This window comes from Psammomys obesus, unplaced genomic scaffold (genome assembly GCF_907164565.1).
Source record: "Psammomys obesus unplaced genomic scaffold, mPsaObe1.curated_primary_1811, whole genome shotgun sequence".
NCBI classification, from domain to species: domain Eukaryota; kingdom Metazoa; phylum Chordata; class Mammalia; order Rodentia; family Muridae; genus Psammomys; species Psammomys obesus.
In genome coordinates this window covers 9,393,661-9,409,627 of record NW_026585504.1, presented here as the reverse complement: position 1 = coordinate 9,409,627, position 15,967 = coordinate 9,393,661, and the positions used below count along the sequence as shown (strand labels likewise).

The 15,967-nt window shown below is 36.0% G+C and overlaps 1 protein-coding gene across 1 annotated transcript in view; it reads right to left on the bottom strand.

Annotated features, from left to right (window-relative positions):
- Positions 1-4,823: 4,823 nt before the first annotated feature.
- The window catches only part of LOC129685688 (transient receptor potential cation channel subfamily M member 7-like), a 30,940-nt gene continuing 19,796 nt past the window's right edge, over positions 4,824-15,967 (bottom strand). The window contains exons 4-8 of the mRNA XM_055619229.1: positions 12,685-12,883; positions 10,942-11,155; positions 8,461-8,585; positions 7,235-7,406; positions 4,824-5,002 (exon numbers count right to left, since the gene is read on the bottom strand). Of these exons, the coding sequence (XP_055475204.1) occupies positions 4,824-5,002; positions 7,235-7,406; positions 8,461-8,585; positions 10,942-11,155; positions 12,685-12,883 (889 nt within the window). The remainder of the gene's footprint in view (positions 5,003-7,234; positions 7,407-8,460; positions 8,586-10,941; positions 11,156-12,684; positions 12,884-15,967) is intronic.

Here is a 15,967-nt window from a genome sequence, read left to right as displayed (position 1 = left end):
AGAAAGAAAGAAAGAAAGAAAGAAAGAAAGAAAGAAAGAAAGAAAGAGAGAAAGAAAGAAAACAGGCCATGTAGGACCAATGGAAGGATAAAATAAAGATGATTCACGTAAGTACACTGGATAGCACACAGAATACATATGGCAAACAGTACAGATAGATAATGTTCTATTATCTTTTGTTGTGGTATTTATATGGTCTCTCTTTTTTACTTACTACATCTATGGTTTCTGGGTTTCTTAACACTTAGGCATCTCTTGATCCCAAGATTATATACACTTAAGAACATACTAGCTATTCATTGTAGTGTAATACTTGATATTTGGGACACTTCTGCTCCTGCTGTATCACCAAATATGTGTTTTCAGGTACCCAGATAAAACAATTTTCATTTCTTATTTTGGAAAATATTTTTCACTGTGACAGTTTGTTAAATCAGTGAATATCTCTGGTAAGACTGAGAGAAAAACAAAGTGTATATGTATCAATCCCTTAGTCCTAGAAGACAACACTAGTTTTCAAATTTTCTTCAAAATGAAAAAAACAAAAAAACCCAGTAATTTAAGAAATCTTTTATTCCTATCAACTAAATACTTGATTACCTGTAAACTCGTTTTTGAAATATATCCCACTTTGTGTGTGTTTCACAAATATGTGCGGTGTTCCTATGTTGGTGGAGTGAGTGCACACGTAAAAGCCAGGGTTAACTCTGCACATCTCCCTGTGCATTCGACAATTTGCTTGAGACAGGGCATCCTACTACCCTAGAGTCTGCCCTTTCAGAGGTACTGGCTGCCAGTGACCCCTCTGATGCCTACCTCTCTCTGGCCCCCAACACTGGCATTACAGGTGTGTACCACAGGACCATCCCTAGCTCCACAGCTTACACGTATCACATATATTTTTAATTAAACATTGCTTTACTGTATAATGTATCTGGTCAAGTTTTCCCTCCCTCAATTCCTCTCAGATCTATTCACCTTAACTTCATACTCTCTCCCTACATCACGCATGCATGTGCACACACACGCACAAGTACACGAACTTGTAATCACACACACAAAACCAACTCCAACATGAAAATCAAAACAAACAAAAATAGCAGTAGCCACGCAGAGGAAGAAACTGTAGTCAGTACTGGAAACAAAGTTAAAAGAATAAAAACAGCCAGGTGTGCTGGCACACACCTTTAAATCCCAGTGCTGAGGAGGCAGTGGCCAGCTTGGTCTACAAAGAGTTCCAGGAGAGCCAGAGCTATGTAGAGACCCTGTCTCAAAACAAAACAAAACAGAAAACTCTTACCTTTTAGAAGTGCAGTAAGTATTGCCACATCTATATCTTGATGTTCTTCTGATCCAATGTGGAAAACAGTGATCTATTTCAAAATACATTTAATATTGTCTTTACAATATAAAACAAAAATTAATTTCAAAAAATATAAAAAGAAAAGTCTATATGTAGATTTGTATAGAAACAGATATCTATAGGTCTGGCAAGAGGGCTAAGTAGGTAAAGGGGCTTGCCATATGTTATGATTTGAATGAAAATAACTCCCATGTATGCATCCTGGGTTGGTACAACTGCTGAGGAAGGATCAGGTGAGGGAGCCTTTTGAAGGGTGGGCTCTGAAGCCTCTACCACCCCTTTTGTTGCAGTTCTCAAGTACTGTTCCAACACCATGCCTACCTGCTGCCATGCTCCCTACCATGATGATCATGAACTCACTCTCTGATGCTCTAAGAGCCCATTAAATGCTCTTCTGTAAGTTGCCCTGGTCATGGTTTCTCTTCACAGCACAGAAAAGTAACCAAGTCACCATACAAAGCTGACAACTAAGTTCAATCTCCAGAAGTCATTAAAGGTAGAAGGAAAGAACTGACTCCACAAAGTTATCCTCTGACCTCCATGCATGCATGCCCACACAGTCTTTCTCTCACACATACACACACATACACTATTGATGGCTTTTAAACAAAGAATTTTGTAGTCACTTACATATCTCTACAACTATACAAATCTTTAATTCTATAGTGACATAAGTGATCTAACATCATTTCAACCCTAAAAACAAAACAGAAAATTAAGACTTTAATCACTAATCAAATAGACTAACAGACATATCCAAAAGCAATTTGTTTCTTTCTTTCTTTCTTTTTTTTTTTTTTCAAGACAGGGTTTCTCTGTGTAGCCCTGGCTGTAAGAACTTGCTCTATAGACCAGGCTGCCCTCTGTAAGATTAAAGGCATACACTACCTCTGCCCAGCTAAATAGTCTGTTTCATATCATATTCACTTCTTTTTACTCTCTGTCTGTTAGCTAAGCAGTTTGTGGGTGAAGGCAATTATCAAAGCAAATCTTACTACTCTTTCTACAGACTAAGCGTTTGAATTAATTTATGTTTTTCTCTTTTGAGAAACGTTCTTACAAAGTTGTCCTAACTGTACTAGGACTCAGAACCCTCCTGCCTCAGCCTCCAGGTGCTGAATCACAGGTGTGCACCATGCCTTGCAGCACATGTATTCTTGGGTGAGGCATGTAACACCATTTAGGAAGCTTTTCAGAAAGTAAAAAATGATTACTACACAAGTAAAAAGTTCTCAACTAACTTCATTTCATGGAAAACAAAGCTTGCAAAAAGTCAAAGCAATGCAAATCAACACTTGATCAAAACCAAAAGGCCAAGAGGTGACAGCAAATTCATGTTCCTAAATACTTACAGAGCTGTTAGAATTGTATCTCTGGAAATATAAGCCTATGTTTACATGTATGAAATTAAGAAGCGCAGACTTAATCTAGTGGTCTTAAATAGAGTAGAACATTTAAAATATTTTCCCAAACATTTTATTAGAGAAGTCACTAGCAACTAGTTCTGTGTATGTGTGCGAAAGAGAGAAAGAGAGAGAGAGAGATTCGCACACAGCATCCACATGCAGGTCAAAGGACAATTTTGAGAGAGCTGTTTCTATCCTTACACAAGCTGACTTTCAGGGATCAAACTCAGGCCATCCAGTTTGGTGGCAAGCAGCTATAGCTCCTAAACCATGTTGCTTGTTCCGCTGCAGTCTTTTTAAAATGCTAGGCATAGTCAGTTGAAACTCAGTTAAGAAACTTCCTTTGAAAGAATAAGTACATTGTCTCAACACTATATATATGAAAATTAGTCTGCCATCACTCAGCTGAAAACCAGTACGTAAAAGACAGAACAGCTTTAAAAACTTAAAACACAAACAGAAAACTGAAGTGCCATATGAATTAGAAGAAATAAAAGATTGATTCTACTGAAAGCTACTCACAAGCTCTTTTTTTTTCATGCACTCCATCAAAGTTTGAAATAAATGAACTGCTTCACTCTGGCCGAAATTAAATGTTTTTTTGATAGTTGATATAATATCAGATTCTGCTGCATCAGGAAGATTCCTGGTAGGAAGAAAAAAAAAAAAAAAACAACAAAACACAAAACCTTAACTTTATTTATTTCATCTCTGTAGGATCAAAACAAAGTACAGGTAGTTCTGAGCAAGGCTTCTAGAGATTCTGTACTAATAAACTTCCCGAGACACCCATTGTTAAATCTATTGCACAAGAAAATGAATGGAGTATTTTCACTTTGAATTATTTTGTGAACTTTTTAAACAAAGCATGTGGTTGCTATGGATATAAACATGGTTTTGTTTTGCTCCCAGGTGTGGGATGTGGGACTGATTTAGACAGTCCACAGCAGCAGACTATTTGCTTCCTGAGGGCTCTGAGAGGAGCTCTTTGCCAGCTGCAGATAGTTTAAATCTGAGGACTCTGGAGAGAGAACAAATGCCAGAGCCCAGTGGAGATGAGAAAGACCAAGGCTACTCCTGCTTCCCCCTTGCTGCTCCTAGTTGCTGTTTTAAGACAAGACGTTGGAGATCTCCTGAAGTAAGGATTGGACTGGTTCCAACGACGACTGTGACCAGCAGGAAGCAGCTAAGAACTGCGCGCCTTCTCCCACTAACCCTTTCTCTCTCTGTGTTGGGGTATTGGAAGAGATTGGGGTAGAGTAGGGAGAAAAAGATATAAGCAACATGAGTGTTTTTTAAAAAGTACACCAACATGTAATGCAGTGTTAGTACTAAGATCTTATAAGGTATCATAAGGATAATTCTATATTGTGGCTTATAAAATAATTTACCAAGGTATCTTAAACATGGACAAATTTACATAGCTCAAAGTATCACAATGCAGGAGTTCATGATCAAATCTCCTTTCCTCTTCTCTCTCTCACCTACTTTCACTTCAGCTCTTTTCACTGTCAATAACTATGATGTTCTGAGATCCTATTCGGTAATGTAAGTAATTTTCTTCTTCAAAGTATGGAATGCTTTACAAGTTTGCATGTCATCTTGCATAAGGGCTATATTGCTCTCTGTATCATGTCAGTGGGTGTGTGTGCTGCCATAGGTGAACACAGTAATCTAAAACACACATTCCATTTTACTCAGCCATTATCATTCCTCTGTAAAATATGCCAAATTTATTGAGGCATCTTCTGGTAGATGTTCTACTATGTCCTTATCTTGGACAAATAATCCTACAACAAGAAATTTTATACAAGCCTTTAAAACCATTAGTGAAATTAAACTATCAGGTCAAAGGTATGTTTCTGAAGTGACAATTGTTCTCTAAAAGATGGTTACACTTTCCTTCCAATAGTGTGTGAGATAGGCTACTGCCTTAGGTCTGAAGAAAGTATTTTATTAAATCTGAGATTCTCATGTTCATTAAATAAACAAAGGAAGCCAGTACTGCAAAGGCTATAAGACTAATCTATTGTAAAGTCGGCTACATTCCACACTCACCCTCCTTCCTCTGTCTGCTTATGGATATATGCTAGTAAATCTGCAGCTCTGCCTGTCCCTTCACACACAACGACAGGGACAGGTGGGCTTTCCTGAAGGTACTCCAGTACTGTAAGGATGACATTTGGCCCACCTTCAAATATCAAAGCCACCACAGGAACACCTTGTCCAATCCCTAAAAAAGGTAAAAGTTTAATTAGCAAATCAGACAAAATTCAGTAATTTAATCTTATTTAAATAAAAATAAAACAAAATTTCTTCTGAGACAGTTGGTTTTACTTTAAGCACTGGGTATTAGTAACAACTATCTCATAGAACAGAACAGAACACTAAACAGTCACCGAAATCTGTTCTGGGTGATAAAATTAGGAAATTCAATATATGATTTAGTACCAACTAGAATGTGTGCATTTACTGAAAATAAACTTTTGTGTATTTATTAATTGAGCTCTTGACAAGATATATTAAGATTAATATAGTATATTATGCTCTACCATATGTTAATATGGTACAGTATTGCCTGGTTTTTTGCTTTTCTTAGTTTTCAAAGTCTTACTATGTAACCCAGGCTTGCCTCTAGTCCCAGACTCCTGAGGGCTATGATTACAAGCATGACCAGGATGGGAGCTTATTTTACATTTTAATATATATTGGCTGAATTTCTAACATATAACTATTTATTTACTTACTTACTTACTTACTTACTTACTTACTTACTTACTTACTTATTGGTTTTTCAAGATAGGATTTCTCTGTATAGCCTTGGCTGTCCTGGACTTGCTCTGTAGACCAGGCTGGCCTAGAACTCACAACAATTCACCTGACTTTGCCTCCCTGAGTGCTAGGATTAAAGGCATGTACCATCACACCTGGCTATTTTTATTTATTCTTTAGATGCTTCTTATTCCAGTAAGTTGAGGCATTAGTATAAAATTTATGATACACACAGCTACATAAGTGGAACTCATCAACATGAATCTAAGACTTCTACAAGATAAAAGAAAAACTCGTGAAAAATACTAGTTTTCATTTTCACAAGAACCTAAGTGTGGTGACAAAGCACAAAATATTTCTAACTGTAGGTTTATAAAGCATTACTAATTCTCAGGGTGGGCATGATGGTTCAGTGAGCAAAACACTGGACAGTCTGAGTTTAATCCCAAATCCTACAGCATGAACCCTGAGAACCAACTGCCAGATCTATCCTGTGACCTCCAGTTACCCAACCCCTGCCCATACACACACAGAGGAGAGAGCAGAGAGAATGGAGGGAAAAGAAAAATAAATACATAATTTTACGTGCTTTTAAAAAGATCTGTTTATTTTTATTTGCTTGTTTATTTATTTAATTATGCATATAAGTGTTTTGCCTGCATGTTAGTCTGGGCACATGTGTGCCTGCTGCCCTGGAAGGTCAGAAGATGGCACTGTACGCCCCGACACTGGAGTTACAGATGGCTGTGCTGTGAGCCACCATGTGGGTGCTGGGAACTGAACTTAGATCTTCTGCAAGAGTAACAAGTGCTCAGGGACTGGAGGGATGGCTCAGAGGTTAAGAGCACTGGTTGCTCTTCCAGAAGTCCTGAGTTCAACTCCCAACAACCACCTATAATGAGATCTGGTGCCCTCTTCCGACATGCAGGTGTACATGCAGGCAGAACACTGTAGACAAAAAATGCTGGCCTTGAACATGAGGTCTGTCTATATCTGCCTCTCAAGTGCTGAGATTAAAGCATGTGTTACCACTGGCCAGCTTAACAATATTTTTTAAATTACTGATTTTCACAAAATCTACTATATGTGCTCTTCTGTAATTTTGTATTCCTATATCACTTCATCAGAGTTCAAATTCTTGGCATACTAGGGTTACAGAATTCCTTCTAATTGTAATAAAATATAGATGTTGAAGGAGAAAGTTCAGCCACAGTTGGAAAGGAAAATCTGTTCCAAGAATATCAGCTTTTAAGACTCATTTGCCAACAGCAATATAGACTTACTTTATAAACTCAGGGAAAGCTAATTCGTACTTAACAAAGTGGTATTTCTCCTTTTACATATCTTGAATGTCAAAGTCATGTATTACAATTATCACATACTAAGGCTGTTAGTAAAGTACCTTGAACTATAGAGGTTTATAATAGCAACAATGTTTCTTTAAAAACACAACAACAACAACAACAACAAAACCTTTTCTTTTTGGATTTGGCCTTAAAACGGCTTGGGATATCTTTTCCTAGGTCTTACACCCTTTTGTTTAAGATCAGCTATGTTTGGTTGCCTTGCAGGTTCTCTTGCTATGTAAAAAAAAGTACTTACTTCAAAGAACATGCTACTTTTCACATATGCTGCCAGCTATTAATATAGCTTTTTAATAATTAGACAGTAATAAATCTGTGAACTCCCTTACTAGCATGAATTCTTTGCTGATTAATGGTTTTTTCAAGTTCTCTTCTCAGTCTGACTTCTGCCCCATACTTTCCAACAGTGCCGTCATCCACCAAGATGAAATGGGAGTGTAGATTATTCAGAACATTCAATTTGCTTAAGGGATTCAGTAGGGTTTGATAAGGAGCAACCACCTAAACAACAGCAAAACAAGAGTCAATGGAAGGGTGCTGAATATAATATAGTGTAAGATAAATTCTGAAGTAATCCACAGGTAAAAGATAAAAATTCTATTTCCATTTAGATATAAAGAAAAGACACCAGCTTTTAAGTATTTGAAGATGAATAACTGAACCAAATAATTACATCTTGCTCCTTTTTTGTAAAATGTTTTTTTATCATCACATGCAAGAGGAGCAGTAATCAAGTATATATACAGTGCTATTAAGTTCTAAGTTCATTAAGTGAGCAAAGTACAATACAGAAGACAATAAAAAAGCAGCAAAATGTAAAAGTGTTTTTTTCCAAAGCATAAATAGAACTTTTCAACCCGATATTAGAAACTTAGAAATACTTAAAAATGACTGCCATAACTTGGGGTTTTTGTTTGTTTGTTTTTGAAACAGCACCTCACTGTATAGTCCCTGTTTGCCTGGAACTTGCTATGTAGATCAAGCTGGCTGCGAACTCACAGAGACTGTCTTGCTTCTGCCTCCAAGTACCACATGCTGAGATTAAAGGTGTGTGCCAACATGCCTGGCTACTTTTACTCTAAGAGGGTCTTGATGAATATCTATAAATCAATTCACATCTTCAACCTATTCAAATAAAGCACTAGCATTTGATTCCTATTCTTAGTGACAAGATTAATCCTTAAAGTTATTTATGATCAGCAGTCAGATCTCTTAAGTTCCAGGCCAGCCTGGTCTACAGAGCAAGTTCCAGGACACCAAGGCCACACAGAGAAACCCTGTCTCAAAAAAACCCAAAACAAAGAAATCAATTACAAATACTAATACAATATGAAAAAAAAGTGTTAAAAATAACATTCTATATGAAAGATACTTTATATAAAACCAAAAAAATACCAATTTATATTGATAAATGCATTTTCCAAAGAATCAGAAAAGGCCACTAGAAATTTTGTTTTAAACTTAATGTGAAAGTATGATATGGCCTATCAAGTTGGCTAGCATGTTCCTGTTTATATACAAGCTCAAATTTAAGACATAAAAAAGTCATTCTTACATCTCTCCCAAGAAGATCATTTCTGTTTTCTATTACTCCCCATGGAGCTATTCCAATAGTGCAAATTTTTCGAGATGATCGGGAAGCATGTTCTTTGAGGGCATCGCCAACATGTTTTGCCACACCTGTTCATACAAAATTTCTTTTCACCATTAGAAAAACCTTATACTTTCTAATATTACAATTTATCATTTTCTTTAAATAAAGATTCTAAAGCTGTAATATCCAAAGCCAAGCTTAGAAAAACTGTAAGATAACCAAACAGATTAATAAAACCCCACAATATTAAATACAGTGCAACTGTCCAAAACACATGTAAACTGAATCTTATTACATTGGTAGGTCTAGTACTAACAAACTGATGTATAATTTAATTTGCTTCTTGTAACATAACAGATGTCCTCTTTCACATAGAGCATAGAAAATGACATCTTCACTGATTTTTTAAATAATTTATTTATTTATTATGTATACAGAGTTCTGCTTACATGTACACCTGCATGACACAAGAGGACACCAGATCTCATTACAGATGGTTGTAAGCCACCATGTAGTTGCTGGGAATTGAACTCGGGACAAAGGTCAGTCAGTCCTCTTAACCTCTGAGCCATCTCTCCAGCCCTTCACTGATTTTTCCCCCCTTGCTTGCTTAGAGACCATTTTCAAAACACATACAAATAATCTTTGCTCTTATCAACTAATACCTTAAGACCTTCCTGACTCATTCAAGAGCAAAAGCCATAATATTAGTAATGGCGATGTACCATGGTTCAATACCACCCCATCTCCCCAAATCTTCTGATCAGCACTTCTTGCTTACTTTCCCTTAATGCTACATGGGGAAAATTATTCTCCTTGTAATACCCTAGTAATTTTTTATTTTCTACATGCTCTGTCCCAAGTTCTTCTTATTCCTTTGTTTCCTTCCATCTTTCTTGAAATGTCATCATTTCAGTAAAAATCTACTTACTCTTAATTGTAAATTTGACTGAAAAGAGAAGTGGAGAGACTGGTTATGCTCAGGTCTGAATGTCTGATGTTTCCAGACACTTTTGATAACCAGGGCTCTGATCTGATCTGATTAGTACAATGACATTATTTGGAGGTCAGGAAAGATAGGAGGCAGGAACAAACTGAAGGAAATAGGTCCTTAGGAATATGTCCTTGCTCTTTTTTATATTTCCTCCTCTCTGCTTCCTGGTCACTACGAAACAAACTACTTTACCCCGCCATGCTAGATTGACATTTCTAAAACCATAAGTCAAAATAAATAGTACCTGTCTTTACAGGTAGTTCATCTCAGGTACTGATAACATCTAATGATGTTCTGATACACTATTAATGATCTAATATACTACACATATCTAAATTATGTGCTGTTTACATAGCTCTTACTATAATACTCAGTCTCTATTTTGTAGAACAATACATACTTTGCAGCTCAAAAAATGCCTTACCATGAGTCTCAACAAATAATTATCAATAATGCATGAATGAGATGATTAAGGTGATTTAAATAATTATGTTTAATCATTAAAATTCATCCATTCTTCATAAATTCAAAGTTTAAACATTATATACAAGACCTTAAATTAAGGGGGAATAATAGATAAATTAATTTTTTAAATTTTATTTATTTTTGTTTTTCAAGACAGTGTCTCATTATGTAGCCCTGGCCATCCTTGAACTCACTCTGTACAGCAGGCTGGTCTCTGCCTCCCTCATACTAGGATTAAAGGTGTGCACAACCACTGTTAGGCTAAAAAAAAAAATTAATTTTTGAAGGCCTCCTTTTTTAAAAAAAACAACTTTATTTTTATGTGTATACATGTCTGCAAGTCTGTATGTGAGCCACATATGTCCCTAGTACATGAGAAGGCCAGGAGAAGGTATGAGATTCCCTGGAACTGGAGTTACGGTTGTAGGGTGACATGTGAATGCTGCCCTCCGCAGAAACAGCCAGTACTCTCAGCTGCTGAACCATCTTTCTAGCCCCCAAGGGGCATTTGGGGGCTTCACTACCACCCAGGGAACAGACAACTGTTCTTCTACCAGTTTATTAGTAGCCAGAAACTTTACAGTAGAGTCAGCAAATGGTCTTGCAAAGCTTAAGCATTAAGCATTTGGGCTGTCTGGAGTACTTACTGGTCTTTGTTAGAATTCCTCACCTTTGCTATTGTAGCACAAAAACAGGTATATACAAATGAGTGTAGCTATGTTCAAATAAATTTTTATTTATAAGAACAAGAATTACCAAAGCTGGATTTGGCAAACAGGTTAAACTTTCCCAACTATTACTCTAAAATGTATATTTTAGGACCTAAGTGACAACCAAGCAAATTATTTTTATCAATGAAATTACCAATGATTACAGATTAACAGAAAAATCAAATATACTTATCCTGATTTACTATTTCAACTGCCCAACTGATATAAAAGATTGACCAACATATTAAATAAAATTGATAGTGTTCATATTACCTGTGTTTACTCCTCCAGTTAAAATCCAAGCTCCGGTTGTAACTGCAGCTTTAATAAGACCCTTTCCAAGCAACTGCTTGATTCTTGGATGAAGCTCAAATTTCTGCATGCCTCCATGTACAGAAATAACAAGTTTGGGTAACTCCATTTGCCATTCTTTAAGCAGAAGTTGCAGAATGATTTCAGGTTTGGTATCATATGATAATCTCACATACTAAAACAAACAAATAAACAAAGGTCCAAAATAACTATGTTCACAGATTTAATAATACAACATCTGACATTCAAAAATTTTACTTAAATTGGATCATGTAAAAAGTTTTCATGGGCCATTTTCAAAATATTTACACTCCTAAAAATATAAAATAGCAAATCACTTTTAAATTTGGAAAAACTATTGGGCTATCTATAGTGCTAGCACTGTAACCCAAATTTAGACACAGATGTCAATTTATCCAATTATATTCAATTGCACAGGGCAATAGATTATGAGTACCCAAAAAAGTAAGAAGCATTAAGACAAATAGCATGTGTTTTAGGAATCAGTAAGGTACAAAGAACTTATGGGATTAAATACAGAAGAATAACAAAACTTCAGATATAGCATCAACTATTTTTCTCAAGACAGAGAGAAGAAGCAATGTAATGGTTATAAAATGTCAATGTAAATGATTAGCAATTATACTACAGAATTTAAAAAATACACAGAATTTAATTTCTTGCCAATAAATGCACATAATGCAGTTATAGATGTTCTACAAGTTCTTACATTGTAGAATAATAAAAGTGAGAGAATTTTTAACAGAGAATACTAAATTAAAAATGTGTTTATTACAAGATTACATTTAAAAAAACAGAGGAATATTGTATGAAGAAAAAGAAGCCAATAAAAAAAAAAATCACTTAGCCAAAATAATATAAACAAGTGAATAAAAAAAGGGGAGTGGGGTGGGCATGGTGGCACTTGCCTGTAATCCCAGGCAGGCAGATCTCTGAATTCAAGGCCAGTCTGGTCTACAAAGGACAGCCGGGCTACACAGAGAAATCCCGTCTTGTAAGCAAAACAAAATAAAACAAACAAACAAACAAAGAAGATGTGTATAGGGGGGAAGGTAATCTATATATGCTACTAAAAAGATACTTTTTGAGATTTGATTTTTCTTTAGCAGACAGGATTTTCCTATACTGTATAGGCTGATCCCCAAAGTGGGCTAAATTGATCCTTGCACTTTGGCTTCTCAAGTAGTAGAAATGACATATATGTCATGATGCCTAGAAAATGATGTCTTCTACCCTAAGAAAAGGTTAAAAAAGAAAGAAAAGAAAGGTTTAGCACTGCTTCGTTCAGAAAACAAATACTGTCAGTAAAAATGAAAACGAGTTTTTATGGGGCTGGAGAGATGGCTCAGAGGTTAAGAGCGCTGGCTGTTCTTCGAAAGGTCATGAGTTCAATTCCCAGCAACCACACTGTTGCTCACAACCATCTATAATGAAATCTGGTGCCCTCTTCTGGCGTGCAGGTGTACATGTAAACACGCACTGTATACATAATAAATAAAATAAATAAATCTTCAAAAGAAAATGAGTTTTTAGAATGATGAATGATTTGATACACAAAAATACAACAATTCTGTATGTCAACTCATCTAAAGAATTTTAATACATGCACTGCACTTTTCTATTTTGGCACTACACATATTACAAGATAAATGAAATAAAAAATAAACAAAATAAGTAACATACCTTAGCTCTGTAGGAATGAGAACCCCCTTGAAAATTGATGACTCCATAAGCATCTGTTGAGCTCTGTTCCGTGTGCTTTTCCACAGACCATTCTTCTATTGCCTGATTAAAATGTTCACCCAATTTCACATCTGAGTATTTCATGGCAAGACTTGCAGTAAAGCATGCATGTTGCTTGACCAAACGACCACAGAAACACCTAAAGGGTATATAAACCAAGGGTTTATAAAGAGACTTTTCAAAAAATTAAAGAATGAAAGGAAAAGGGGTAGGAAGAGTAATAGAACACTTGTGATATGAAAGTAACAGAGGGAAGACTGGCAACAGAAGGGAGTGGAGATAAGGAATAGGAAGGATTGGGGGGACACAACCCAAATTACATATGTCTATAAATGTTGTAAGTAAATGGGTGGGGAAGGACAGAGAGAGAGAGAGAGAGAGATATGGAGAGGAAAGGAAAGGAGAAAAGGGAATCTGCAATTGGGATGTAAAGTAAAATAACTTATTTAATAAAAAAAAATAAAAATAAAAAATGCTTAAGAATTCTTTAAAGAGCTGGGCGTGGTGGGGCATGCCTATAATCTAGCACTCTGAGAGGCTGAGGCAGGCAGATCTTTGTGAGTTCAAGGCCGGCCTGGTCTACAAAGTGAGTACAGGACAACCAAGGTTACACAGAGAAACCCTGTCTTAAAAAAAAAATTTAAGTTATTGAAAAATTGAATTAAAAACATAAAAGCAGTTTGACTTTTAGATTCTAGATTAACTATAAGTGAATCTCTCTACCACAGAATAAGTACAATGGTATATGATGAAAAATGTAGTGTAGTCCATCTATAAAATGTGGTACAGCTACATAAGAGAAATATATTTAACCATAGAGTGAGATGAACTTTGAGTAGTCACTATGTGGATGAAACTCAAAATCACGGAGTAAGCAACATAAGCCAAGCACTGCACTGAATGTCTTTCCATGAATCCAAGCATACATAATTCATGAAAATGCCAACTAATGTTATCTAGTCACAGAAGGGCGATAAACGGTTGCCTGAGGCCAGGACAAAAGAGTTGATGGTATGCTACCTATAAGTACCTTACTGGACCATCACTGCAAGAAACAAAAAACTAATAGAACTGGGCAGTTTGACTGATCTGACAGAATATGAAACCCACAGCAGAATTTAAGAATGACAAATAGAAACAGGACGCAACTCCAGGAAAAGAGTTCTGGATACCTGAAGCTTACACAGGGCACAGAACAGTTTGCAAGCCCACAATGAACAGCCTTATAATGCACAACTCCTAATATAGGCTTTTAAGAAGAGTTTTGTCTAATTAACATTAAGTTCTAAAATTAAGAGCAAAACATCAAAGGACCACCTGAACCAAATTCACCTATTTGATTGCTAAAGTAAATCTGAAATTCTATAATGTAATACAACAAAATCTAACCACTCCAAATCTTAAAATTCACTATGTACAGCACTCATCAAAACTTCCCAGCATGAAGCCACACGTGATACACAGTAGAACAACTACATGGGAGAACAAGGATAGATGATCATAAAATTGAGGCTTGCTGGTTATACATAATAAAACCTATCTTTTTTTTTTTTAAGATTTATTTTATTATGTATACAATGTTCTACCTGCATGTACACCTGAACGCCAGAAGAGGGCACCAGATCACATTATAGATGGTTGTGAGCCACCATGTGGTTGCTGGGAATTGAACTCAGGACCTCTGGAAGAACAAGCAGTGCTCTGAACCTCTGAGCTATTTCTCCAGCCCCAAAACCTATCTTAAACATAACAAACAGCAACAAAGTTGAAAAAATGTTTATCTTAGGCATGCAATGAATTAAAAAAGTATTATTAAAGGGAAAACTATGTTACTAAATAAAACCAAAAATGATAGATGATATAAAACAAGTATTAGAAATAAGCTACAGGCTTCCAGTCCAGGAAGCGGGACTGGGTTTTTATTTTTTGGAATGTCATCGATATTTATGAGATCGTACATTATCCTTTGGCTTTGGTGCCATCTTCTGAACGAAAAATGTTCTCTTCCGCCCTGAAATCGCTGTCCTTTAGAGGATGTTTTGAGTTAAAATTTGGCTTCTTTGTTGTTTTAGGAGTGGCGTCTCATGAAGCGAAGAGTAATCCAAAATAATGTGAGCAGTTTCTGGTTTTGGTGCTTTGGTAATGCAACTGTTACAGTGGCTGGCTCTAAAACTAATCGTCTAATAGGGTTCAAGCTGAACTTTTCTGTGGCATCTTCCTGCTTTCCGACTGTTACTGAACTGCTATCTTGTCTTACAGTTAATGTTGGGAGCCATAATGAGCACCTGCTGTGTCTAGAAACCGAGTTAAAGTTAACCTTACCAGGATTCAGAGCTAGTGAACTTAAACTGCCAAACATGCTTAACTCCAAAATTAAATATTTTAAATATTTGTTTTGGTATACAAATAATATAAAAGTGTATTCCTTTTGATATTTTGCCATTCACTGTCTTGCAGGAGAATTGCTCCTGCTAGCTCTTACTAATAATTATATAGTGAAGGAAGGTGAGACAATTTGTAATGGGCAGCTGTTTCTAAGCCTAAATAAACTCTTTTTTTAAACATTAAAAAAAAAAGAAAGAAAGAAGCTACAAATATTTTAAAAATGCCCAGATAGTTGAGGAAAATATAACTACAAGGAAGAAGAACTGAAAGACATCTCAAAAGTCAGAATATCAAATAGCTCAATATATATAATTCAAGCCTCAAAAAGAAATGGAAATAAAAATTTGGAGAGCACACTGAAGAAAAAAATTACAAATTTGAAAATTCTTGAATCTACAGTAGTTCAATAAAACAAACAAACCAGGCATAAACAAAATCATACTGGGGCTAGAAGTGGTGGTGCATATCTTAAATTCCAACACATAACAGTCAGAAGCAGGCAGATCTCTGTGAGTTCCAGGACAGCCAGAGCTACACGGAGCGAACTTGTCTCAAAAACAAAAGTCATACTAGGGCATTGCTAAAAAAAAAAATTTAAACATGCTAGAATAAAACCTAACAAAAAATTAAAAGGCACAGCCTCATGAATATTAATTTAAAATGATAGGCTCTGGCATACAACTCTAAACCCACCACTTGGGAAATGCAGGCAAAAGGAGTAGGAACAAGACAGCCTCATTCCAGGAATTTAAAGCCAGCATGGACTACATGAGATTCTGTCTCCAAACACACACACACACACACACACACACACACACACACACACACACACACACAC